The sequence below is a fragment of the Macadamia integrifolia genome, chromosome 14 (assembly GCF_013358625.1).
Source record: "Macadamia integrifolia cultivar HAES 741 chromosome 14, SCU_Mint_v3, whole genome shotgun sequence".
NCBI classification, from domain to species: domain Eukaryota; kingdom Viridiplantae; phylum Streptophyta; class Magnoliopsida; order Proteales; family Proteaceae; genus Macadamia; species Macadamia integrifolia.
The window spans coordinates 7002942-7030499 of NC_056570.1; the positions used below are offsets into that span (position 1 = coordinate 7002942).

The following is a 27558-nucleotide window of genomic DNA, read 5'->3' on the forward strand; positions in this document are numbered from 1 at the left end:
CCAGGAGGTCAAACGATTCTGCTGATTTCAATTTGATTTTTAAGTCCATAGAGTTGAATAGAACGATTCACCAATTCAACATACTATATAGATCATACACTCAAACAGAGGAGATACATAAGATGGTGGGAAAAAAGTATCAGCTGGTCAAGTTGGTTGGAGACCATGCAAAGGGAACTACAGAAGTTTTCTTTGACACAGAGGATGGACGAGAAAGAACAATCTTTGATCTTACATAGTGGGAAGTTAGCCATAGCGTTCAGCTTAATGAGCTCTGTCCCTTCCAAGAGTTCAGAATCGGAGCGGAATTGGTCAAAATCCCCTTCTTGGTGAAGCACAGGAATATGTTTTTAAGAGCTTGGCTTCAAAAGAGCATGTCAGGAAGTTTCAAGGTGAACAACTACTACTAGTTCAAAGTGTGTAGTTGCCATGCTTTTTAAACAGTAATGTAAATTACTACTTGACCGTAAAAGAATGTCAGTGTACAAACACTAAGGGTATTTTCTACATACCACATTAAGAATTCCACCAGCACCCATAAGGCATGAGAGATCTGAACCATGCTCACATTTGCCATGGAAATTTTCCACATTTCTAGACCCAGATCTGTCATATGTCCCGACAAGTCACCAACAGATCAGGCTCAAGAAACAACCCTGGCCATGGTATAAATTTTGTACATGAACACCTTTTAACAAGAAGCAAATGTATATTTCGCTTCCTGAAAAAAATCCAGCCTGATTTCCTTTTTCTTCTTGTTTTACATTAACTCCTTGTTTCTATTTCTTCTGCTACGGTACTTTCCAAGTTTCCAGGTACAGATTCATGGTGGCCCTGGATACTTCCATTCCCCTCTGAATGTACGGTGCCAGGTAGCTGCCATTGGTCACTCGCGATCTCTGGACCATCCACGGAGTGTAGGACTGTACCAAACATTGGTGGTCTCACATTTTTTTCTCCAATAGATTCTTGTAATGGGACACGGCAAACTGGACAGGTTGATTGCTTTTGTAGCCACACATCAATGCAGGAGAGGTGAAAATTGTGGCTGCATTTGGGCATAATTCGCAGAACTTCTTTTTCTTGGTACTCGCCTAAACATATTGAACACCTGCAGAAGCCAAAAGATGATGACTAGTCATATATGATAGAAAGGAAACTTAGCAAAGAAAATGAAATGAATGTCCAGGATGTTATACCCTCACTATGTCTTCATGACGAATGATGATTAAAATGGTTTTTAGAAGTTTACTTTTGTAGTTTTCTCATAAACAAACTTGAATGTATAGTTACTTCACTTAAACTTGCATCTATATGGGAAGGACATACTAGTTAAAATTGAGGTCTGCAGCTTTATCACTCTTTTTCACCTTCAAATTTTCCAACCTTAACTGAAATGTCCAACACATAACATAACTCATTCATAATGATGCTGTTTGAGAAATGATCTAAGACACAATATGAGCATTTACGTCCCAGTGCCATGGATCAATAATTAACATATTCTGATCAGAAAAGAAGTAACAGGGGGGTGGGGGTGAGATTGAGGTTGACAAACTAGACTTACTGTGCATCTTCAAAACGGAAAGCATCACTATTGAACTTCATTGTAGGAATTGCTGCAACTACAACTGGTTCAAGGCCATTCATCCTTTGCTCCGACTGTCACCAAATGCCAAAATATAAAACCCTCAGACCTCAAAACATAAACAATTTCAATAGGAGAATAAAAGAGAACAATGTGATTTAGTAATCGGGTGAAACCCAAGGATACGAGAATGGTAACTTAGTTCTTCCAAAGATTGACTATATCTGCATACTAGTTGACAAATGGCTTCAATGTAATATATTGAGCATAAATTGACAGTAAAGGAGCCATCTGACAGTTGTGCCATTTTCTTGCTTACTACTGGCATGGAGGTTGTTAGTAATGAAATTTAACCATTCAGTGTCCATTTAAAGGTGGAAGCATTTTGAACTGATTAGTGGGTGTTTACATTTCCATCTCCCAGAGGCCACTTAAGTGCTTGTTCAAAGAAAAATAATTGCCCAAGTTATAAGGCAACTCTTTTTGGGTGAAGGAAAAGAAACTTCGCAGCCAAACATTCACCACTGCAGATTCATTTTTAGCTCCATTTATGTCTTAGATCATCCAGAAAATAGGAACAGTTTCTGATGCAATTCTCAATACCGTATCAATGTTGGATCCAGGGTGTCTGGGAACACTTCTATGACTTGGACAAGGACATAAAAACTGGTTTAAACAGTCCAAATCCCATACAGTATTTGCGAACGGGATAACATCCACTACCAATGAGAATAGAATAAGATTGCCCAGAGTTCCCACTGGATCCCACTAACAAACACATGACATGCAGAGGAAACCACTACCCCGCAAGATCCCACAGCAAACAGAGCACAGAACATGTTTCTAAAATACGAAATTAACATCTAAAAAAGAAGATACCCAAATCAAAGTCCAAAATTACAACCGTAAGTAATCAAACCCAGGATGCAGAATCCAACATACCTGTTCAAGATCAGTCACGGCGTCCAGTTCGAACACTGGTCTGGACTCCAGCGAACGGATCCTCCCACACATTAGTCTCGTGCACACAAACACAATAAACGTCGCGCTCATCCCAAACCCGATCACAATCGTAGTCAGATTCATACCTGAACCCAGCATCGCTAAGCCTAAACGCACATCCAAAGATCCAACCCAAGGAGAAGATTCAAGGAGGAGAAAAACACACTATAACAACCCATATCAAAACTCTTCGATGTTGGCAAGGATCAACTCAACCTATCCAAAAAATCCAAAAAAAAAAAAAAAAAAACTCTACGATGAATCGAAAGTTTTGGAATCAAGGATTGGAGAACGAAAGATAAGACAAAATACCCATCAGGAATGCTTTAGATCGACTCAAAAGATTTAGCCCAAGGAGGAGCTGGGAATGTAAGGAGTGGATAAGAAGGGTAACGGAGAGGAATGGTAATAGAGGGGAAGGGAAGGATGAGACAGTTCGTTTTCTTGCTCTTGGAATCAGATTCGATTTGGAGTGGTCACGAGGGACCCGCCAATTTGGATTTTGTAATACTGGAGAAAGTGAAAAGGGTAGAAGGTCATGGAGAATTCTGAGCTCACAGTTGGCGGCAGGACTCACCCACAAAAGAAAACTTTTTGGCCAAAAAGTAACGTAAACAAATACGGTTAGTAAGAATTTCGGAGATTCTTGATGGATCACCTAAAAGGGGAAAACTGAACAAGAATAATCTTGGCGGTGGTTATTAATAGGGAGAGGGTTTCTTAAGAGAGCGTGTGTTCTACATCAGTGTGAGGATTAATGAGAATGTATGTAAATACATGGTGGAAAAGATCGTGTTTATCTACGCTTAGACATAATTGGTACGAAAAGATTCCATTGCTTTACGCTGAAGATATTCGAGTGTGCCCTCTCATTGACCATGCATGTCTATGCCTACAGGTAGCATTTTTTTGGCCTATTATTATTATGACCACCTTGCTCCACATGAAAGGTTAAAATCTCGTCGTTATTGATGCTTCTATATGTGTTTCCATTGATCCCTACGCTAGTGCAGAAGCCACACTATCCTTTAAGGAATCATCTCCCTGATATTATTATTATTATTATTATTTTTTTTTTTTTTAAAGAATGCTACCTCCCAGCATGTGTCTACACCTAGACACAATGGGTGAAAAAAGATTATATTGCCCCACCCTGAAGATGCTCAAATGTGCCCTCCCACTGGCCATGTCCGCTAGCATGTACCTACACCAAGAGGTAGTGTTCTCTTGCCCTATTTTTTTACTTTGCATATCTTTCAATTTGATACCTCCAAGTTCCAAGTATGATCCAAGTGCAGTCCAATGTTTCAAATCACTGAATCAGGTATCACTGTAGATTCCAATTCAAATTGGTTGGAATCGATCATAATCGACCAAAAATGGCCAAAAACTGATTACAATCGATGGGAATTGACTGATTTGATCACGGCCAATTCCGATCCAAATCACCGATTATATATAACATTTATATATCAAAATAAAATGGCATCCCAGGATCATCTTTCATTGCAGTGATGAAACACCTTCTTCTTTTTTTTTTCCAAACCCTAGTCAGGTTCAAATAATTAATAATTGGTGCTTCAATGTTGTTACTATTACTATTTTCTTTATTTGGCATCACATTAACCAAATAAGAATTAATAATAATAACAACTGCAATATTTTGAATGTTTTATTAAAAATGTAAGCACTGAATTTCTGATCTCAAAACTTATACTAACATGTGGAATGATCACTTTATTTCCTCTTGTACAGAAGACCAAGACCTCTCATTAGAAGGATATCCAAGTCTCCAATTTTTTTCATTTCCTATTTTGGTTTGTGCAGATGCTACTAACCAATGACGCTTTTTTTTTTATCTCATGAGAGGAATCATTCACGATAATCAACTAGTGGAAACAGAGGCCTACAACATCGTGGAAGGACTAAACTTGGCCTCACAAATAGGGTGGAAAATCACTGAAGTATGGTTCACTGAAAAGGAGCTACTTCAACTTATTCCATACCTAGCTACTTCAACTTATTCCATACCTATCTGGCTTTCCGTGGCCTTAGTACTCTATAGTGGTGTTTTTGAAGATTTATGCAAAGTACAAAAGTATCTCTTTTTTCCATATGGACTGGACATTTTCTAAGGCCAACCATTTCATGCACACCCTTTCATTGAGTGCTCTGTGTCACAAAAACATTGCTTCAACTTCTGATGTAAATGCTCTATTTCTTTTAGTGAAATCTTTTTCTTTTCCTATCAATAAAAATGGCATAAGAATATTATAAGAAAAAAAATCAACATAGGACATTGATTAAAGTAGAGTTGCAGTGAAATGACACAAAAATATGTTGGACGTATCATAGAGAACATAGAAGGTGAAAGAATTGCTATAATTTTACTTTACAGCACCATACAGAGTGGAAGTTGTGGGGAAATTTTCGTTTGTAATTTTTCTTCACATCTAATCAGATGAAGCATTATTGATGATATTGACATCCTTTCTACCAAATTTGAGTATGAAAGCGAAACACCAGTATGACAATTACTCAAAAACTTCCTTGAGGGGTTGTAAGTTTTCAATAATTTTTTATTGCTTTTGCGGGACTATCTTATTGATACCCATTATGATGGCACATACTTTATAATCTAACTTTTTTTGTCCTTCTGGTGTAAGACAATGTTTTTTCTTTCTTATGGTGATAAATATTGTCATTCAAGATAATGACAACTTTTGATAATGATATAAGGATGAGTTATTTTAAAATGTATTTGAAGTCATTTTTTACCCTTGACTTTCAAAAAACTTAGAGAATAAGACAAGTGATAATGAAAAGAATGTATCAAGTTTTAAATACACCTATAGAATAGATGTGTCATTTAGACACTCTTCTTATGGGAAAAAGGTTGACAGAAGCTATCCATGTATGAAAACATGCATTTAGCAATACAAACAATAAAGTTAAATATAATAGCATAAAGATAAAAAGAAAGGATTAAATTAATATAAATATAATAGCATAAAAATATATAATTGGGAAAACGTAAGGCATGGTCTAGTAGGGATATTGGCATGAATTCCAATATTAGCATTTACTATAACCTATCTTGGTGTTTGTAGTGTTTAGGTATTCTTGGATTCCCGATTTTTTTTTTTTTTTTTTGGGTGAATAAATATAAAAATATATAATTGGGAAACGTAAGGCATGGTCTAGTAGGGATATTGGCATGAATTCCAATATTAGCATTTACTATATCCTGTCTTGGTGTTTGTAGTGTTTAGGTATTCACGGATTCCGAAGCTTTATTTTGCTATTTTTGTTAAATTTTAATTTAGCTGAAAATTGACATGTGATTAAAAGACCTTGAGTATAATTTATCCTCAACTTGCAATCAATGGATTCCATGATGGATGGACCAACAAGAAATTCTCATATTTACTGGATTTATAGTTAGTTATTCTATTATTAAAAATAATTACATAAGGGGTGGGTGATTCAATCGATTCTAAATACCATGATTTGATTCACCAAAATTAGGTGGCATGCAAAATTTTTTGTTTTAGTTGTATGGTCATGTCCATAACCTTTTCTTAGGGGTGGTACTCTTGAGTCATCGAATATACATTTGGTGCTAGGGCACATACAATCCACGACTTTTTTTTATGACGATAACCCTCGATTTTAAATGTACGCAAGCATGATTTAAAGATTGGAAAACAAAGTACATGCTGTCAATATATACTTGCTCTCTCTCCTCATCAATAATGCAGCCCCCCAAGGGCCACGCTCACCCCATGCTGTTTCGACACCCACAATAAGAAACCGAGTCATTTCCTGGACCATGACCTCCTGCAACAATCTCACGTGGAACTTATTGCAGGAGGTCATGGTGTGAAATTGTTACAGGAGGTTCCATGGTCCAGGAGAGGAACCGGCATCCCATGGAAATTTCATTTTTACTCCGTGCCACTGGCTAATGTATAAGATTCCAATATAAACAGGCAATGTGTTAATCCCTCTCCCAAAAGAGGGGAAAGAACCTCTGAGTTGGGAGCATGTGAGAGGTAAACTGAAATTTAACTTAGTAGGGCAATTCTAGATGATTTCATTGTGAGTACAACCGTCACCTGTCCCTACTGAGTTATCAATGTATTGCACCTGCAACTTTCACATTATCACATCCTTCCCCACCCCCATCTCTCAATATTACATCCCATCATGGTTTTAAGTATCTCCGATACCGATACGATACCCTCCGATACGTATCTTAAATTTAGTCGATCGATACGATACACACCGACACGATACATTGAATTTTTAAATCATTTCGTATCGATATATATCCTACAATACATACCGATATGCATCAATACACCACTAATACACATCGATACGATACGACATGCCTCGATACGACTCTATGAAAAATATAAAATTGAGGTAAAATGTATCGGTATGTATCGGTATATATCAGCACGTATCGGTGAGTATCGATATATATATCAGTACGTATCGGTGTATATCGATACGTATCGGCGCTACGGTCATATAATGGCCAATATGGGTAATTTTTCAGAAAAAAACGATTTTTTGAAGGGTTTTTGTTCCAAAGTTGCTGTCAGCCATATTTCTCTCTAACTAAAGTGGAAATCAAGGTTGGGAACAAGGATTTTACATTTATGGGACAACTACAGACCTTGAATTCTTAGTACGATACCCTCAATTTAGTGTTTATGCATAATACATGTTATCAATAGCTTTTTTTAACAAATTCTTTATGCAAAAGTGTTTAAAAAAATGTTTCCTATCCATTTATGTGTGTATCTTTAGCGTATCTTAATGTATCTCCGATACGATACGATACCCTCCGATACGTATCTTAATTTTGACCGATCGATACGGCAACTGATACCGATTCTTTAATCCTTGCATCCCATAGATGTACAGCGACTACCAGAGATTAGTTGTCTTACCTAGTTGGGCAAGAGGTGTTGTCAATCTCTTTCGTCCTCAATGTTCTTGGCAACCGTGCACAGCTCTGTATCGCATAATGCGCGCTTACATATTCAAATTAATATACCTTATATGGTCAAGAATGCCGACAGCAATGATGAATTGTCTAGCCAACAGTTTGCTTAATCTTCTAACTAGAATGCCGCACTCAGTGGCTTCCTTAGAACAATACTTTTCATTTCTTCCCCTAAGAGGAGGTGCAAAAAGAACTACAGTAGTTATTACTCTGACATATTTGCCCTTGGGAAAATGAAATTCCCTCCCTAGAAAATTGAAAAGCAAGAATATAATTTGCCTATTAGTGTATACTGATGAACAGATAGCGCAATCCATGAAGGGAATGATAAGCTAAATACTAATGATTGATAAAGTCTAAAGAACTGAATCTGTTTTACAAAATGAAAAAATGGTGAGCAAAGTTTCATGGTTTCCACATCTTCATGGTGCAGTCTTCACTGTATGTAATAACAGCGTTGCGGTGAGGATGGTGAGAGACACCGATCACGTCCTTTTCATGTACCTTTCAATAATAAGAAAATAACTTAATGCCATCACTAGGTTTGTGCTCAAGAATCAATATAACCGATTATGTAAACATGCACAAAATAGCTATGATCCATGCACTCAATATGCTTGAACACACATGCACACGCACAAGCGGATGCAATGGTGGTGCACAAAGTAGCGCTTGGTTTTAAGGGTTTTTTTTTTTCCTGCGTGAATAAAAAATAAAAATAATGTGCAAGAAAAATGGTTTCGTCTTTCTAATGGGATTTATTTCTCTTGGCTAGAGATGAAAGGAAAGTTTATAAATCCATGTATACATGCATAAGACCATCTAAATGGAGCATCCAGTGTAGTAACGACAAGGATTCAACAAGGATGACAGGGACATTAGCATTTAGACTGTGTGACAGGAATTTTAAATATAATGCGAGAGACGTGAGAAAAAAAAAATCAAATACCAAAAGCCATTTCAATATTATCTCTACATGTGGCAAAGGATAAGCAGTTCCGAACTACACATATTTTAACTCAAAAAAAAAAAAAAAAGCTATGCAACATAGCCTAATATCTTACCAGATATGGCCCAAGCTGATCAGAAGACTCACAAGTAATGGGAGAAGCAGCCATAAAGAGCATGACAGTACATTACACAACTATTATTATTTGAGAAATTATAATGATATCGGTCACAGGGGAAATCCCGTGTATTCTAATTTAAAAGTTAAATCATATTGATCTGGTGGTCATGACTTATGACCCAAGTATAGTCATGCTGACATAAGACATAAATTCAGTCACATCCTACTTGCCTAAACTTTTCTTGAAAATAAAAGCACTGCCTCTACTTATTGATGCTAACCTTCATTAGATGCTCCAGTTTACCAGATTGATGGCTGAAGCAATACATATTCCTGAAATGTACAAAAGGAAATGTGATTCTGCTGCAGCATACAAGAAACAATAACCATGTGTGACAGAAAAGAATGGCAAAATTGTTTTTAACAGTTCCAAAATAATATAAAAATGAGTCCAAGGAGCAGTATAATATTATTAAGTCGAAACATGTTAGTTTATAAAGGAAAATAAATGTAGAGGTATACACAACAAAAAATCAATGCAACACAACAACGTAAATAGTGAAGGCAATACTTAACCCCTGAATTCAGCCATGTTGCATACCAATGGCCACATCGAACACCCTGTACTAGTCAGGTGTCAAATTTTGCTTACCTAATAGACCCACTACTAATTAAATGTCTATTTTCATACACCCCTTTAAAACTCCCACTTTTGGGACTCGTAATTCAGCCCATTACTAATAATGCCCAATGAATTAAAAACCCATATACCCCATAGAAATTAAAATAGGACCGATTTTTGGATTGAGCCTGCATTAGCATGTCGCAAAGTCTGTCTGGTCCCAAATTTGACACATGAACAGGGGAGGCTGCAGCCTACCCCTGAAAGAAATTTAAGCTCCAATTGTCATACCATGTAGCAGATTTTTTTTTTTGGATGAATAAATAATATATTAATCTCATCGAGCGAAGGGTATGAAATAAATCAGATTGATTTTTCGATCAAAAGTACTACATGAAATCTTCATTTTTTTCCCTCTTCCTCTCAAGAGAACCAAAGGAAACAAAAGTGGAGAGAAGAAGAGGTGGGGGAGAGAGCAGAGCTACACAGCCAAGCTACACAATGAGGGAAAAAAAAAAGGGAGGTGGGGGGGGCGGAGGCAAGAATAGCCAACAACTACGAGGGAAGCAAAATGGAAGAGGGCAGACACCAGGAGACAACAATAAGCTTGTTCCTTAGGGAATCCCTTACAGGGTTATGGGGTAGCAAAGAAAGCTTGGAACTGACGTTGAAGCTGGAATTCCAAATCATATTGAAGGATCTAGAGTTGGTACTCCATCTTCTAAGGTTCTGCTCCATCCAAATGTGATATATGGTGGCCAAAAAGCAAGTTTCCCTACAGTGTCACAAATATTGCTACCCGCAAAAGTCGTGTCAACCCATATCCATTCACGCCTAAAGGAATGGACAGACCTCTTGGAAGGCCAACTAAATCATAGAACACGCTTCCAAATGGAAGAAGCAAAGGGGCAACAGAAGAAGAGACGATTATTATCTTCAGAAATATTCCAACAAAGGCAGCAAGTAGAAGAAACCTGGATGTGTTCGTGAATTAAGAAAGACTGGGTTGGAAGACAGATACTGTTCCACTTCCATGATGGAACGGAACATCCAAGGTGATGCAGCCACACTACAAATATTTCCTTAAGTATCACGCAGAACTTGACAGTCTCGAGTTAACAATGACAGTTTGCCACAAGCCTTAAACAAAATAGGAAATACAGAATGCAATGCCAAGTCTAGAAGTGGCATCTTTTAGTTAATACCTATCTTCACCAACACAGTAAATCCATTCTGCATTTGGCGACATGCAGGCTGCAACAAAATCTCCACCTTCCCTCTTACCAGATGAGAAGCTCTTCACAACCTGCACCAAAGCATACACAAAACCATCATGAGGATTTGAGATGCCAAAAAACGCAATTAAAAGGTTGATGAAAGGGAAAAATTTACTGAAGAGTGTTAACTACAGAACATACCAAACATCCAAGATAATTACCCAAGGCAAAATTATGCTAGGATGGGAGGATGAAATTTCCATCCTTCCATGTATAATAAATTGATGACAACTCTACTTTACAAACAGTGTACCACAAGTTTCCAAAAGCTGCATAGTAGTCATCTTTTCTGTATCTTATCAGCAACATGCTGCTTTTAGGCATAAGAATAAAAGTTTCTTCCTCCCAAGAGTCATGCTTACCTCACTTTGCTCCTACTCAAAAGATTTATGAGGACTCATTCCCAATTATATTAACGATAAGAAGGCATATTGTCGATAAAATGTCCTCTACATCAAATTCCACATGGTTAAATAAGATTTAGGACAGATCCTTGTGTAAATAGATTAATTTAAAACCAATAAAACATAGACATCAGTTAACTGTACAAAATCCTCTGCAGCCTCTGTAGGACGCAGATGAAATTTACTATGAAAATGTAAGACCAGAATTTTGTGCCAACTGCCAAGAATACTAATTTTCATTATCTGTGTTTAAGAAAGATAAGTGCCTTAGAAGTGCTAGTTATTGTGATAATGTAACTAAGGGCCTTCAAACAATCTAAAGTGTATATGCACGAGTTGCAAATAGCAACATAAGCCCTGTAGAAAATAACACATTTCTAAAAAAAATAATAAAAAAGAAAAGAGAGAAGAAGAAACCCAAAGTGTCTATATTCTATCGATAGAGAGTGGGTACCTGCCCCTGTAGTGTCATGAGGTATATTGATGATGTCTTGTTACAGACTATGATGTGATCTGTATTTTTTGGGAAAAGATGGATAGAATTCACAGATGCATCACCTCCCTAACAATAAAATGAAAAAAGTATTGACAGTTAGCCGCAAGGAACTAATCAAGGCAGAAATGAATACAAGCAACCTGGCAGGAAAAGCACTTCAAGGAAATGCATACTTTATACTTCCTCTATTCCTATGAAATAGTTCACTTTGAAAAATTACACATTTGAAATGATGGTAATTGATACTCTTTAACTTCCCACTTTTCTTAATTTAATTTCCTAGTTTACCCATTCATCTACAACACGGATTTCATGTTGACCTTCATTTACATGGGAAGTAGAACTACTCGGAGTAGTCAATAGTGTGTCAAAGGCAAAAATGGGAAAGCAATCAAACTAATACATTAAATGCCTGAAGTGGACTACTATTTTGGAACAGTTGCAAAGCCCAACGTGGATAATTTTAAGGAAAAGAGTAACAGGAAAAATACCCGTAATGGAGGTGGTGGTTTGAATGTCTGTAAACAGCCTGAGGTCTTTACATCCTAGACCTGCAAAAGGCACAATGTAATCATTCATTGTACACAGAGAAAGTAAAGGACCTTGGAAAGCAAGAGAACAAAAACCTTATAAGGGTCCTTATATGAGAAAAGATCGATCATAACAATTTGTATCCATCAAAACTTACCACATCAGAACCCTGGGTGGGGCCATGTGATGGAGGACCGCACCCAATCTTATCGGTCAAGTCTCAACCCAAAACAAGTAGGAATGAGCCTTAAAGAGAAAGTTCAAAGTGGAAAAACTACAGAAATGCCACTTACTTCTGAATAGGGGTGCAACTGGCCAGGCTATGCTGGGTATTCTTAAACCCCACTACCCCAGACCAACCCTAGGTCCACTTAACTCAGCCCAGGCCCAGTTGTACCCCTATTCAAAAGTGACCATGGTTGGGCTGAGCTGGGCCAGGTTGGCCCTAATTGACCCCGGCAGCCCCATGTACGATATAATTATGTATAATTATTATATACACACACACATGGCCAAGCCAGGCTCATACCAAGGCCTCAGCTCTGGCCTGGCTCCGACACTGAGCCTGGACATCTTGGCCCAATCCACAGGCTGAAAAGCGAAGCACAGGCCCTGTCAGGCTCGCTGAGCCAAACTTGCACCCCCACTTTTGAACCACTTACTGTGCTTGTTTTAGGCTGGAATTTGACCACTGACATGGGCATAGGGTGCCCTATCAAATGGACCCCCCATGCCCATCTGGGTCTACCACAACAAGAAAAATGACCTCATGACAGTAAGAAAATGGCCGATCATTAAAAAAAAAAAAAGTTAAAAAAATAACGTTCATATAATAACCCAACTTCTACTGGAAGCACTAGTTACCTTGACTGTCCAATCACTTGAGGCAGTAATAACACAACTTACATCACTCGTAAAAATCGCATCATTCACGTATGATGCGTGGCCACGAAATTCTTTCAACAACTTCCCAGACTTGAGGCCATGAATTCTGCATCAAATACTGCAGATAATTATATTCAATTTTAGCATTCAACAAGAAGTATATGCTTTTCCAGTTACCAGTATCATTAATATTAAGTGGAATCATTGCAATCAAAACAACAAACAACACATGCTGCAAACAAGTAATTTATATTAAATGGACAAAAAGGCAGGAAACTGAAGGTAGTCAATAGCCAAATAATATCTCACAGTGTAATACGCAATTTGAAACACTATAGCCTCTGTTTCAAAAATTAAAATTTATGGAATCGGAATTGCCCAAGAATTCTAGAAAAACCTTGCAGTGCTATCAAAGGAAGTACTTAATAGCTGGCTTCCATCTCGAGAAAAGATAAGACTTGTTACACCCTGAGAATGTGCTAGCTCTAGGCGACGCAAGCATTGACCTGTTCTTAAACACCAAACCTGAAACATAGATGTAAACACCAAATTTTGTCCCCCCTCGGCAATGATGAATTATGGGCAATGAGGAGACATATTTTCTCTTTCGAAAAGAAGTTGAATTTTCGGCACAAGTCCAGATTATCCCAGAACTTGCGATCAGTCAAACCGGATATTTTTAAATGATGCATTAATACCTTTTGCTAGAATACGACAATCGAGCATGGCAAGTGCTCAATTCCCGTATCAATGGAAAGTATTCGAAAATACGGTCTCATTGATACCTTGTATGAAAAAAACGAATACCTAGGTGTGCCGTAATGCCTACTTGAACTTTGAACTAGTTAAACCAGAACAAACCAAACCCTAAACCCTGAACCAAACCAAACCAACCCAACCCAAACCAGACCAAACCCTGAACCAAACCAAACCAACCTAAACCAGACCAAACCCTAAACCAACCCAAACCTTAAACCCTAACCTAAACCAAACCCTAAACCCTAATCTAAACCAAACCCTAAACCCTAACTTAAACCAAACCCTAAACCCGACTAAAACCCGAACCCAAAACTAAATCCAACCTTAAATCAAACCTTAAAATTAAACCAAACCATAAACTTAAACCGGACCAGACCAATCCCTATCCAAACCAAAACTTACCGACCTACCCACTATTATTTACGTGATAAGAACTCCACCAAATCCTATTGCCGCCTAAGCTAGAAGTAGCCACCCAGTCTATGGGAGTGTCTGGAGGCGTAAACAGGATGCCACGGAGTATAACAAGGTGACACGTGCCCTGTTACTTACACAAACGGGGTGACACGAGGGGGGGCGTGTAAGTACTTACACAATCCGTGTAAGGCCTTACACGGATTGTGCTTAGGTTTACAAATCCGTGTAAGCCTTTACACGGATTTGGCCCCCCTCTCACGGCCTCATTCCTTTTTACACCCCTACCCCTCTTATAAATAGTGACCCCTGGGTCACTGTAAAAGCCCGGCGGAAAACAATAGAGAGAAAAATCCCTGAAGAAAACATTGTTCCAAAAGAGAAAAAAAAAGTGTAAGAATCCTGAGCCTAGCTTACTAAGTTAGCTGAAGTTGACTGTCTCATTTCCGAAAGCCCAGGTTGAGGTTATCCATATCAGGTTAGTACTGAACTCCTATTCAAATTCTTTTTATTTAAATTCAAGTTCTTTTTATTTAAATTCAACACTTTTATTACGGCGCGGAAGCTCTGCCCAAAATTCCCGAGCTGATTCCAACCCTAGAAATGCGACGAGGAAACACTACCCAAAATTCCCAAGCTGATTCCAACCCTAGAAATACGGCGCAGAAGCTCTGCCCAAAATTCGCGAGTTGATTCCAACCTTAGAAATACGACACGAAAGCCTTGCCCAAATTTCCAGAGTTGATTCCGATTCTAGAAATATAGTACGAGAGCCCTATTCAGATTCCCAGAAATCAAAATCCGTAGTCACACCCTAGCAAACAAGCCCTATCAACTTTCTTACCCAGGTGCCGGAAGTTTTTAATTTCCTCAAGAAAGAGAAAAGAATATTGAATCGTTGCCCCTAAGTTGAGGAAAATTATCAAAAAATTCACTATTTTCATCGGTAATTATCATGTAGATACTATATTGTAATTTCATTTGCTTCATTTTTATATATATTGGTTTATGTGTTTATTGCATAAAATAATAATTTACTATTATAATTTCATGTATTAATTTTAGTATATGTTCATTAAATGTAATTCATTTCATCATTTCATATGTTACCGCATGTGTTCCTCACATGAAATAACGATTATGATTTTCCTGTCATAGAGCATTGCACGTGGATGTAGATAAGATAATTGCATTTTTCATTATTTTATGTAAATTTTATTATTTCATGTGAAATTCTTTCAAGCAAGTTTATGTATATATGTTTACATTATTTCATGTATTAGAACTTTTGTGCTAGCTTAGACTGTTAAAATTCTCAGGGGAGAATATTCGAAATCCAAGCTTATGGTAAAAAACCGAAAATTCCAGGCGAGGTGGGTGCCTAACACCTTCCTACACTCGTAACCTGACATGGACCCCCCTCTCTGAAACAGACCAAAGTATGAAGTCAAATTCAGGGGTTCCTTCCTTTCACGGGAATCCAACCCCCTATTTGAGCTCGATCCCTCGATCGAAATTGGGCTCCACCATAGGGTTCTAGGCCTTGATCCTAGATGGCGACTCCAAACATCATGCTTTTCCCATCCCCCAAATAGTCGTTAGACCATGTTTTGGAGACCATTCAATCCATTCACCCCTTGCGAGGCAGACCAGAGGTGAGAAGGAAGGATAGAGTGGAAAAAAGAGAAAAAAAGAGCAAAAAAGGGTATTTTCCCTTACAGTGGTGACTCCACTAGGGACTGTCAAACTTTTTATACCAGAAGCTTACAATGAATGTTAGAATTTTCTCCCCCTCATCATCATTGTATGCAAACATGTTTGTATCTTGCTTGCTAACTGCATCATGCATCATGTTCGAAGTGAAATCAGTTGATAAGGGTACTCTATGTCGTGCCCGCACCCTCAGGGAGGTCAGTGCACGATATACTAAGTACTCTGAGATCAAATGATGCCCACTTCCTACATAAGAGTGCTCGAAGTGAAATTGGTTGACGAGGATGGTCAATATTTTGAAACCCTCAGGGTGGTCGAACATGTCGGGCCATTATGAGATTAACTAATGGCCACTTTCTGCACTACACTTGTGCACACACTCACTCACGGATACACCTACCCCTGTGGTTAGCTGACTGAACCCATGTAATGTCATGGACAATCACCGGCGAAGTCACACCCCTTGATATAGTACCATCTGGTATATCAAAGGAACCACGTACCCATGATTCACTTTCAGTGATAGGTATATCGGTTCTATCAAGGGTGACCTTGTTCTGTCCTACAGCCTTACCCATTGCATCGCATCATATAGGAACTAGACCATTAAACAACTAGGGCACACCACAAACTGACTCAGTAATTGTTTGCGGTTCAAGTTAGAACCCTTTTAGCTAGTTTCACCTAGGGTGAGATTTTTCCTGTAAATGTTTAAACTTGATGTGTTCTTTGACAATTGGGAATTGAGAGATGCAACTATATAAGTTTTGGTTCATGCAACCGTGCCTGTGGGGTGATTCCCGCTTCACCACATTATATTAGCACAAGTTCCAAACTGATAATGTTCCATAGAACCAATCCCAGAGCCAGGAATAATTAGGTATTCCCATGCTACGGGGAGAAACAAAATACCTATGTGAAATCAGTTGCGAGATTGTTCTTGCGTGGACCAACTTGTTTGTTTTCCCACACCATAATTTGTGTTTAAATTGGGCCCTAAAAAAAATATGTGTGAATACCAACTGAAATTGGGCCAAAGTTAGACACTTGTTATTGAGGGGGAGTAATTTTGTGTGTGCATCATAAAAAAAAATATATATATATATATATATAATAAAAATAAAAATAAAAATCTAAAATGTAAATCTCTTGGTTTAGGTCAGGCATGATTCCGCGTTAAAAAAATTCCCCACTGTCTGTGTGGACCCGTCAAGATAATCGTTTGATCCAAGTCAGCCCTGAGAAGTCCTTACCAACGGTGTAACTTATTGTTCAACTCACTCCATCAAGTTCACCTAGCTCAACATCGTCTGAACAGTTGGCGAATATGGATCTGGCTAGTGGAAGTCAACCAGATGCCCAAGAGAAAAGGAGAGTGGATATAATGCAGTTAGAGTTGGAAGAATTGCGTCATTTATTCAACCAGTTTTCTAATGCCAAGCAGCCTCAACAACAAACTGAACCTATTTTAACCCCAGGAGAACAGGAATGGACCAAGATGGGATCCAATGCACCTCGTACCATACCGAGGCTTGTGGTCGAAGATGATAAAGAGGAAATCCGACCAGATCTTCCAACTGAACCCCTGGAAACTGAAAGGGAAAGAAAGATGAGGGAATAATTAGAAAGACTTGAAAAGTTGCTGCAGAAGGGGAAGGCCGTAGATGCTCAAGCCACAGAAACTAATAAGATGATCCTCTTTCCCAGAGCTCGCATTTCAGAGAAATTTAAATGGAACACTGATAAGTTTGATGGCAAGGGTGACTCCAGGGCACACTTGAAGGTCTTCATTAATATTTCCAGATCATAAGGATTTATTGAAGAACAAATGGGGCAAGCATTTTTGCTTACTCTTTCAGGCCCAGCTCTTCGTTGGTTAACTCAGTTGGACCCTTCCCAGACTAAGAATTGGTCAATGATTATGAAAGCATTCACCAAGCAGTACTCTTACAACACTGAACTAGATATAACTCGACGAGAGTTAGAAACTGTTCGACAAACTCCAGGTGAGGGTTTCACAGAGTTTCTCTTAAGGTTTCGAGATAAGGCAGCTATGATGACATCTCGACCTACTGAAAAAGAGTAAGTTGAAATGATTCTAGGTAACTTGGCAAATCCCTATTATGATGTGTTATACAGTCAGCACATCGAGACATTCTCAGCATTGCTAGCATTAGGGAGAAGAGTTGAAAACCGAATCTAGAGAAGTGTAACACCGGAATAGTCCCCAGGGTTCCTCAGAGCAGAGTAAGAATACAAGGTATAGTAAAGGACGTAATACAGAATTGAACATTGTAACTACCGCAAGCACCAACCAACAGCCTGCGGTGCATGCAGTAACTCTTAAGCCTGCTCTAGTTATCATTAAGCCAAGTCTTCCAGCTCAAAAAAGGTTCAATACAGAGGAGGCAATTCTCAGATTTGGGGATGCCCTTATCTGTGTTGTAAGAAATTGAAAAAAGGCCTCACTCGTCCAATCAGCGATCCTCCACCTCCTTGGTACAAGGACAATGAATACTGTTCTTTCCATAATCAAAAGTCATCTCACCAACCAATGTATCACCCTGAAGCATGCAGTACAAGATTTGATTGAATCAGGGCAAATTGAACTGGAATTGAAGAGCCAGCCAATGTGACTACCAATCCCCTTCCGAATCACGAAACAGTTGGAATGATACAAAGTGATTCAAATGAGAATGATCCTACTCAAAGGATTCAACCCTCACCAAAGAGAGGGCGTCTTACTACCCGAGCTTACCAAGCCTTGCTCAAAGCCAAGCATTCAGAAGCAAAAGAAGAAGAGAATCGGAAGAGAAATGAAAAAATTCGTTCCTGGGAAGATAAAAGTCTCCCGCCTGCAATTTTACACTTCCTCAGATAGGATCACCTTCATATCACCCAACATCCTATCCTTCATCACCTTCATATCACCCAGCATCATACCTTCCATCATCTTTCTATCACCCACATCTTCCATCATCTTCCTATCACCCACATCCTCCATCACCTTCATATCACCCAATATCATACCTTCCATCACCTTCCTATCACCTGGCATCACATCCTCCATCTCCATCTTACCATCCGACACCAGACTATTGTGTCCCAAACTTGGGAAGGATTACCATCACCAGTTATTGCCCCGTCTTTGCCGCCATTTCACCCAGAACCTTGCTACTTGCCAATTCCATATAACCCTTATCCTTATCCACCACCGCCATAATACTTTCCTATGAATGGATGGTTAGAAGAAGGGATCCAACATCAGTGTTCGGAGGTAGATTGGCCGAATGGAACTTCTTGGACTGATATGTTAATGGATCCAGATACTCCCACTCACTCCTCTACCGGATCGGTGAATCTCATAGATAGGGAAGAAGAGTCCCAGATTGACCCTACAACTCTCATTGTACCAACAATAGAAGATGTCACGCCAGACATGATCAAGGCAATGGCGGCATTGACTATTGGAGAAATGATCTCAGATGAAATACACCTAATCCATATAGGTGGAGAGAGTGACTGATGACAGTGATATTGAAACAGTGAATGATATTAGAAGAAATGTGTCCGATGTGGATCCAACAGATATCATTCTCCCAATTTTTCCTTCTAATGATGATTCAGAGGAAGAAGAAGACAGGGATGAGCGTCACTTAATCCATATAAGTGGAGAGAGTGACAGTGATACTGAAGAAATTTGTGAGACAGTGAATGCTATTAGGGGAAATGGGCCCGATGTGGATCCAACAGATATCATTTGCCCAATCTTTCCCTCTAACGATGATTCAGAGGAGGAAGAAGACGAGGATGAGGATATAGAAGGTGATCAAGAATCAGGTAATGAAGATCTAGAAGGAGATCTTGTTGAAGAAGACGAAGATGAAGAAGAAGGTCAACAATCAGAAAATGAAGATCTAGAGGAAGATTTTGGTGAAGAAAATGAAGATAATCAAAAGTCAGAAAGTGCATATTTTAAAATTGAGTTTGAAGAGGAAAGTGAAGAAGAGAATCCCTTCTACGACAATGTGCTTTGCTTACTGAATCAAATGTGTGAAGATATGTTAGTAACTGAGAAAATGTTGAGGAAAGTGGCAGTCCGGCAAGAAATTGACAAAGAAGTCTGTGAAAATCTTAAGGTTAATTTCGAGGATGAACCATTTGTCAAAGGGCTCATTCAACATTTGAATAACATTATTCAAATAGTTAAAGCTCAAGCTATCGACATTTCGGGGGGTCCTCCAAGTCCACTACCTGCATATGAAGAAGGGATTGAAGAACCTATGGTAGGCATGATTGGTGATATAAACAAGGAAGATGAGAGTAAATACCCCTATAATATTCTCATCAAAAAGAGGCCTGAAAGATCCAAGAAAGTGATGGCCACTAGAAGTGGGACAGACTACAAAGCCAAGGGGTTGATAGTGAAACAACCAACTGTCACGGAGATAGGGCAGTGTAGCAGGCAGCCACAACCTGAGAATCAAGTATTAAGCCAGTTGAAGAAGGTGCAGGCCAATGTTTCCATTTGGGGGTTTTTAATGGCATCTCCTGCCCATAGGGAAGCTGTAGTGAAATCCCTCACCAGTGTGCAAGTACCCATAGAGATGGATCCGTCGTGATTATCTCAGATTGTGGAAGCCACGTATGCTGTTCAGGTATTAATGTTCTCTAATATAGACTTACCTCCAGAAGGTATCAAGCATACCAGAGCTCTGTCCATCACCGTCAAATGCAATATGAATACAGTGCCTCAGGTCCTTATTGACAATGGATCAGATCTGAATGTTCTACCCTTGAGAGCTGCCACATGTATAGGCTTTAATCTAAATCAATTCAAACCCTCGGCTCAGATCATTAAGGCTTACGAAAACACCAGAAGAAATGTTGTCGGAATTCTCACAACAATGGTGATAATAGGGCCAGCTGAGTTCTGTGTTGAGTTCCAAGTGATAGATATCCCAGCCTCCTTCAACATGCTTCTGGGTCATTCGTGGCTTCATAAAGCAGGGGCAGTGTCATCTACTCTACACCAAAAAGTAAAATTTATCTATGATGAGAAGGTTATTACTATTTCTGGAGATCCTCAATTAGTCAACACATTGGCTAACATTGAAGTTGGAAAAACTCAAGAACAAGAGGTGCGTCTGAGTGGCTTTGAACTAGAAAAAGTTTGTGCTTCTGTTGTTAAAGATCCAATGAAGGAAAACGTTCTAATATCCTATGAGGGCATGTGGAATACCACTGTTGGTCGAATGATGAAGTAGATGCATTATTTTCCTGGAATGGGATTGGAAAAATACCAGCAAGGACCCACGAGGTTACTTGAATTCCCTCACGCTGCAGGAATGCGTGGTTTAGGGTTTTCTCAAAAGGAAGAACAAAAGATGTTAGAAGATATAAGGAGGGGCCGAGGCGGAGCAAGAGCCTATCAAGGGTTTGAGAATCAAAAGATGCTTGTAATGGTAAGAAAGGAATCCTCTTGCAAGAAAAGGGTTGCAAATTATCCTACCTTAGAGAGGTACTTTGTAAAGGCAGCAAAAGGTTTTCCCAGTTGTGAGGATCTTGACTTTCAACCTAAGAAAGCAGATTCTGAGTTTGAAGTCATCCATCAAGATCAAATTGATTAGATCACCTATGAGCTGGAACGTCTACCATTTAAGGAGGATAGTCAAGACAATGGTATCAGTGACATCTTTGAGATAGATGTGATTGCCACAACTGAAGAAGAATCTCCAATTAACCCTGCATCCCTGATTCGATCATCACAAATTCTCAAGCCTCGTCTTACACTGAAAGAAGTTTGGCAGCATAAATTAAGAGCTACCTAGCGTCTCAATCTTCCAATCGAGATACGAGCTCACATCTGTTCTTGCCTACAGAAGATGTATCTGGAGGAGCTGAGAAAGGGGCAATATCGCTCTTTTTGTGGGAGCAGTTCATATGCTAGAAAGAGAAGAGCTAAAAGGATGAATATCTGGCCTTACTGTGCTAGAAGCAACTGCAATGGTTACATCAGAGATGGAGGTCAACCGTATGACCGTGGAAAGGGGATTGCCTCACATAAAAGGCTTGAGAAGTTAGATTTTCTGGAGCGAGGGCTGAGTAGCTTGGGGCGAGGTGCATCCCTCAGAAAATTCGGGTTTACAGATCATGAGATTGATCAACTTGTTTTTACCACAAAAAGTGCCAAGAGTAGGTAGGCCGAATCTGAACTCTTCTGCCAAGAGAAACTGGGGCATCTTCAACTCCATGAAGAAGGTGAAAGTGTTGGTGTCAATAAAACCCTTAAGGTAAACGTTATTGCCATTGAAGAGATAGAGGAGGGACCAATGCCATATCTACTAATTCATCCAACCTGCGGACCACTGCTCAACTGGACCAGTGCAGGATATGACTTCAAGCTCACTAAGACTCAGGGTCCAATCGGTTCTAAAATCACCACAAAGTACACTGAAGATTCCCTTTCTATTATCGAGTTTCCTTTTACTTGTGCTTTTTCTGAATTTCCTTATGTTAATGAAATTCCGCACTTTCAGTATGTTGAGTCTGTAGTCTTTCCAGCTATCAATGAAAATTCTGATTTCGAGTATGATTTGTCTCTTTCTGATGATGATCTTAACAAAATAACTAATGAATATCATGAATTGTTAAAACAATCTAAAGAAAAAAGAGCTAAACCTATGAGTGAGGACACTCGACTCATTAACTTAGGATCCGATCAATGCCCTAAAGAAATTAAAATTAGTGCAACCTTGAATGAAGAAGAAACTTCACAAATGGCCAGTCTGTTAAAAGAATTTGCAGAGGTTTTCGCTTAATCCTATGAAGACATGCCTGGCATTGACCCAAAAATAGTGCAACATCGACTCCCTACGTATCCAGATGCGAGGCCTATCAAACAAAAGGCTAGAAGAATGCGGCCTGAATGGAGTGAAAAGATTAGAGAAGTAATTTAAGCAATAGAAAGATGGAAAAGTCAGAAAGTACCCTCGTTGTTGGCCAATATTGTTCCAGTTCCAAAGAAAGATGGAAAATTCAGAATGTGTGTGGATTTCAGAGATTTGAATAAAGTCAGTCCTAAAGATGACTTTCCTTTGCCTCATATTGATGTATTGGTTGATAGTAAGGTAGGCCATGCTTTGCTGCCATTCATGGATGGGTTTTTGGGATACAACCAGATCAGCATGCATCCTAAAGGTATGGAAAAGACTGCTTTCATCACCCCTTGGGGGACCTATTGCTATAAGGTAATTCCATTTGGTCTAAAGAATGCGGGAGCCACATATCAAAGGGCCGCTACCACTATTTTGCATGATATGATTCACAAGGAAGTGAAAGTCTACGTCGATGATATAATTGTCAAGTCTATCGACAGACAGGGGCATATCCTAGCACTAAGGAAGTTTTTTTAAAGAATCAAGAAATTTCAATTACGGTTGAACCCTCAGAAGTGTGTTCGGCGCGAAGGCAGGAAAATTATTAGGCTTTCTCGTAAATGAAAGAGGTATAGAAGTGGACCCTATCAAGATTAAAGCAATCTGGGACATGCCTGCACCTCAGACTGAGAAGGAAATACGAGGATTCCTTGGTCACATCCAATACATTAGCCATTTCATATCCCAATTGACCACTATCTGTGAACCAGTGTTCAAGTTGTTGAAGAAGGAGCGGCCCACACGGTGGAATTCCCAATGTTAAGAAGCCTTCGACAAAGTCAAGGAATACTTGTTAAATCCACCGGTTCTTATGCCACTAATAAAGGGGAAACCACTTCTGTTATATCTGTCAGTAGGACAATTCTTGATGGGGTCCATGTTAGCTCAGAAAGATAAGGTAAAAGGAGTAGAACAGGCTATCTACTATTTGAGCAAGAAATTCTTGGAGTATGAAGTTCGGTATACATCATTAGAAAAGACTTGCACAACTCTTATTTAGGCAACAAGAAGGTTGCGACACTATATGGTGGCATATCCAATTCACTTGATTTCCAGAATGGATCCTATCAAGTATTTATTCGAAAAGCTTGCACTCATTGGTAGAATGGCAAGGTGGTTGCTATTACTCTCAGAATTTGACATTACATATGTCAATCAAAAGTCTATCAAAGGCAGAGCAATTGCGGATCACTTGTCTGCACATCCCACAAAAGATGGAAGATCATTAGACAATGCTTTTCCAGATGAGGAAATCATGGTAATTGAATAAAGAAACTCTGTTAACACACGACAATTATATTTTGACGGAGCAACCAATCAAAGAGGGTATGGGGCAGGAGTGTTATTAATAACACCCGACGAGCTATATTTGCCTTCATCTTTTCGACTTGATTTTCCATGCACTAATAATATTGCTAAATATGAAACATGTGCAATCGGCCTGGAGATAGCTCTGACAATTGGGGTAAAAATGATCCAAGTGTTTGGTGACTCATCCATTGTAATCTGCCAAACTCAAGGGAAATGGAAGACCAGAGATGAGAAATTGAAGCCTTATCAAGAATATCTAGAGATCTCTAACACTTTGAAGAAATCTCTTTCGAATATTTCCAGAGAGATAGCAACCGGTTCGCCGATGCTCTTGCAACATCAGCATCAATGGTTGAGTGTAGTCCTATGGCCCAAGTAAGACCTTTTCTGGTTGAAAGAAAGGTAAAGCCCATCTATCACGGCTCAGTGAATGCCTTGATAACAGATGAAAGATCTTGGTTTGCTCCTATTGTGGACTTCATCAGTGAAGGGAAATATCCTATGGAAGCAACATCAGGGGAAAAGAAGTTTCTCAAAAAATCTGCCACCCAATTCACATTGCAAGACGATTTGCTATACAAAAGATCGTTCGATGGAATTCATCTATTGTGTGTGGATGAAGAACAGGCGCAGACTGTGATAGAAGAAATACATCAAGGTATCTGTGGGCCTCATATGAATGCAAGAATGCTAGCCAAGAAAATCCTGAAATTAGGATATTATTGGCGCACAATGGAGGCAGACTGTGTAGATTTCATTCGGAAATGCCACAAATGTGAGATATTTGCCAATATCATACATACTCCGCCAACAGAATTGCATTCGCTCAGTTCCCCTTGGCCATTCTCTACATGGGGTATTGATGTTATAGGAAAAATTACTCCCAAAGCATCAAATGGTCATGAGTTCATATTGGTAGCAATTGACCATTTCACCAAATGGGTAGAAGCACAGTCATTTTCAGTCCTCACTGTTGCAAAGGTGGCCAAGTTTATTAAAGAGAACATCATTTGTCGACATGGGATCCACCACTGATATCTGACCAAGGCACTCATTTTTTAAGGCAAGTCGATAAACTTTGCACCAAGTTTGGGATCAGACAGCATAAATCCACCACTTATTGTCCACAAACAAATGGTGTAGTGGAAGCAGCTAATAAGAATATGAAGGTAATTCTCCAGAAGATGGCAGATACACATAGAGATTGGGCGAATCACTTACCGTATGCACTATGGGCATATAGAACGTCGATTCGAACTTCTACAGGGCAACTCCGTATTCCTTTGTATACGGAATGGAAGTTGTGTTGCCAATTGAGATACAAGTCCCCTCTCTTCGAGTCCACATAGAAAGCAAGCTACCAGAAGGAGAATGGGTACAGGCTAAATATGATAAACTCAATTTGTTGGATGAAAAAAGAATGAAAGCCATGGACAATTTAAAAAAGTATCAGTTGAGAATGGCAAGAGCATTTAATAAAAATGTTCGTCCTCGCAACATTGAAGTTGGAGATTTGGTTCTCAGAGAACAAAGAGCACCTACACAAGATCTTCGGGGAAAATTCCGACCAAATTGGAGTGGTCCATTCACAGTAAAGAAAGTCTTGTCAAGAAAAAATATGATGTTTAAATTCAGGGTAACTACTTGAACTACGTTTGACCTGATTCCTCACAAGGGATACGTAGGCAACTCGGCATGTTCGAGTACGGTCTCATCTGTACCAAACTCCTAAAAAAAATATTTCATAGGGCATTGAAAAAAAAAAGGGCCATAAGTGTAACACGTTTTGTGTCAACAGCCTAAAATCATCCCCAATGAAGTCGCCACTGTAAGGGAAAATACCCTTTTTTCTCTTTTTCTCTCTTTTTTCCGCTCTAACCTTCCTTCTCACCTCTGGTCTGCCTCGCAGGGGGTGAATGGATTGAATGGTCTCCAAAACATGATCTGGCGACTATTGGGGGAATGGGGAAAGAATGATGTTTGGAGTCGCCATCTAGGATTCAGGGCCTAGAACCCTATGACAGAGCCCAATTTCGATCGAGGGATCGAGCTCGAATAGGGGTTGGATTCCTATGAAAGGAAAGAACCCCTGAATTTGACTTCATACTTTGGTCTGTTTCAGAGATGGGGGTCCGTGTCAGGTTGCGTGTGGGAAGGTGTTAGGCACCCACCTTGCCCGAAAATTCCGAGCTTTCTATCAGAAGCTTGGATTTCGAATATTCTCCCCCGAGAATTTTAACAGTCTAAGCTAGCAAAGAAGTTCTATTACATGAAATAACACAAACATATATACATAAACTTGCTTGAAAGAATTTCACATGAAATAATAAAATTTACATAAAATAATGAAAAATGCAATTATCTTATCTACATACACGTGCAATGCTCTATGACAGGAAAATCATAATCGTTATTTCATGTGAGGAACACATACGGTAACATATGACATGATGAAACGAATTACATTTAATGAACAGATACTAAAATTAATACATGAAATTATAACAGTAAATCATTATTTCATGCAATAAATACATAAAATAATATATACAGAAATGAAGCAAATGAAATTACAATATAGTATCTACATGATAATTACCGATGAAAATAGTAAAATTTTCGATAATTTTCCTCGACTCGGGGGCAACAATTCAATTTTCTTTTCTTTTTTTTAGGGAAATTTAAAACTTCCGGCACCTGGGTAAAAAAATTGACAGGGCTTCTTTGCTAGGGTGTGACTACGGATTTTGATTTCCGGGAATCCGAATAAGGCTCCCGTACTATATTTCTAGAATCGGAATCAACTCTGAAAATTTGGGCAGAACTTTCGTGCTGTATTTCTAGGGTTGGAATTAGCTCGGGAATTTTAGGCAGAGCTTCCGCGACGTATTTCTAGGGTTGGAATCAGCTCGGGATTTTTGGGCAAAGCTTCCACACCGCATTTCTAAGGTTGGAATCAACTCGGGAATTTTGGGCAAAGCTTCCGCGCCATAATAAAAGTGTTGAATTTAAATAAAAAGAACTTGAATTTAAATAAAAAGAATTTGAACAGGAGTTCAGTACTAACCTGATATGGACAACCTCAACCTGGGCTTCCAGAAACGAGACATTCAACTTCAGCTAACTTAGTAAGCTAAGCTCCTGATTCTTACACTTTTTTTTCTCTCTTTTGGAACAATGTTTTCTTTAGGGATTTTTCTCTCTGTTGTTTTTCGCCGAGCTTTTACAATAACCCAGGAGTCACTATTTATAAGAGAGGGGTAGGGGTGTAAAAAGGAATAAGGCTGTGAGAGGGGGGCCAAATCCGTGTAAGCCCCCCACAAATCCGTGTAAGGGCTTACACGGATTTGTAAACCCTTACACAATCTGTGTAAGGCCTTACACGGATTGTGTAAATGCTTACACGACCCCCCTTGTGTCACCCCGTTTGTGTAGGTAACAGGGCACGTGTCACCTTGTTATACTCCGTGGCACCCCGTTTACGCCTCCAGATGCTCCCATAGACTGGGTGGCTACTTCTAGCTTGGGT

At 39.1% G+C, this 27558-nt stretch overlaps 2 protein-coding genes and 1 long non-coding RNA gene across 9 annotated transcripts in view; all 3 read right to left on the minus strand.

Annotated features, from left to right (window-relative positions):
* Positions 1-433: 433 nt before the first annotated feature.
* Positions 434-3160, minus strand: LOC122061041 (RING-H2 finger protein ATL39-like). Its single transcript, XM_042624209.1, has 3 exons — positions 2531-3160; positions 1568-1662; positions 434-1111 (listed from the first exon to the last, which is right to left on the minus strand). Exons 1-3 carry the CDS (start codon positions 2687-2689, stop codon positions 766-768), a joined length of 600 nt encoding a protein of 199 aa, XP_042480143.1. The 5' UTR covers positions 2690-3160; the 3' UTR covers positions 434-765.
* A 5576-nt stretch (positions 3161-8736) lies between these two features.
* LOC122060947 lies at positions 8737-10603 on the minus strand. The gene is made up of 2 exons (XR_006134512.1): positions 10507-10603; positions 8737-9012 (listed from the first exon to the last, which is right to left on the minus strand). It is a non-coding gene; the product is annotated as an uncharacterized LOC122060947 (long non-coding RNA).
* Positions 10604-11455: 852 nt separating this feature from the next.
* Positions 11456-27558, minus strand: part of LOC122060946 (suppressor of mec-8 and unc-52 protein homolog 1-like) — a 59437-nt gene continuing 43334 nt past the window's right edge. For 3 of the 7 annotated variants that reach the window (XM_042624064.1, XM_042624065.1, XM_042624067.1), the window contains 3 exons: positions 12874-13012; positions 11970-12029; positions 11456-11544 (listed from right to left, as the gene is read on the minus strand). In XM_042624064.1, the coding sequence (XP_042479998.1) occupies positions 12969-13012 (44 nt within the window). In that variant the 3' untranslated portion in view covers positions 11456-11544; positions 11970-12029; positions 12874-12968. Of the gene's footprint in view, positions 11545-11969; positions 12030-12873; positions 13013-27558 lie in introns of those variants that run through there. The other 4 variants (XM_042624066.1, XM_042624069.1, XM_042624068.1 and 1 more) reach the window with 4 other exon arrangements.

Excerpts from the sequence above, each read along its gene's own strand:
- LOC122061041 (XM_042624209.1), bottom strand. The coding sequence starts at position 2,689 with ATGCTGGGTTCAGGTATGAATCTGACTACGATTGTGATCGGGTTTGGG. Across the intron at positions 1,663-2,530 it reads CCGTGACTGATCTTGAACAG|TCGGAGCAAAGGATGAATGG; the intron begins GTATGTTGGATT and ends ATTTGGTGACAG. Across the intron at positions 1,112-1,567 it reads TTCCGTTTTGAAGATGCACA|GTGTTCAATATGTTTAGGCG; the intron begins GTAAGTCTAGTT and ends TGGCTTCTGCAG.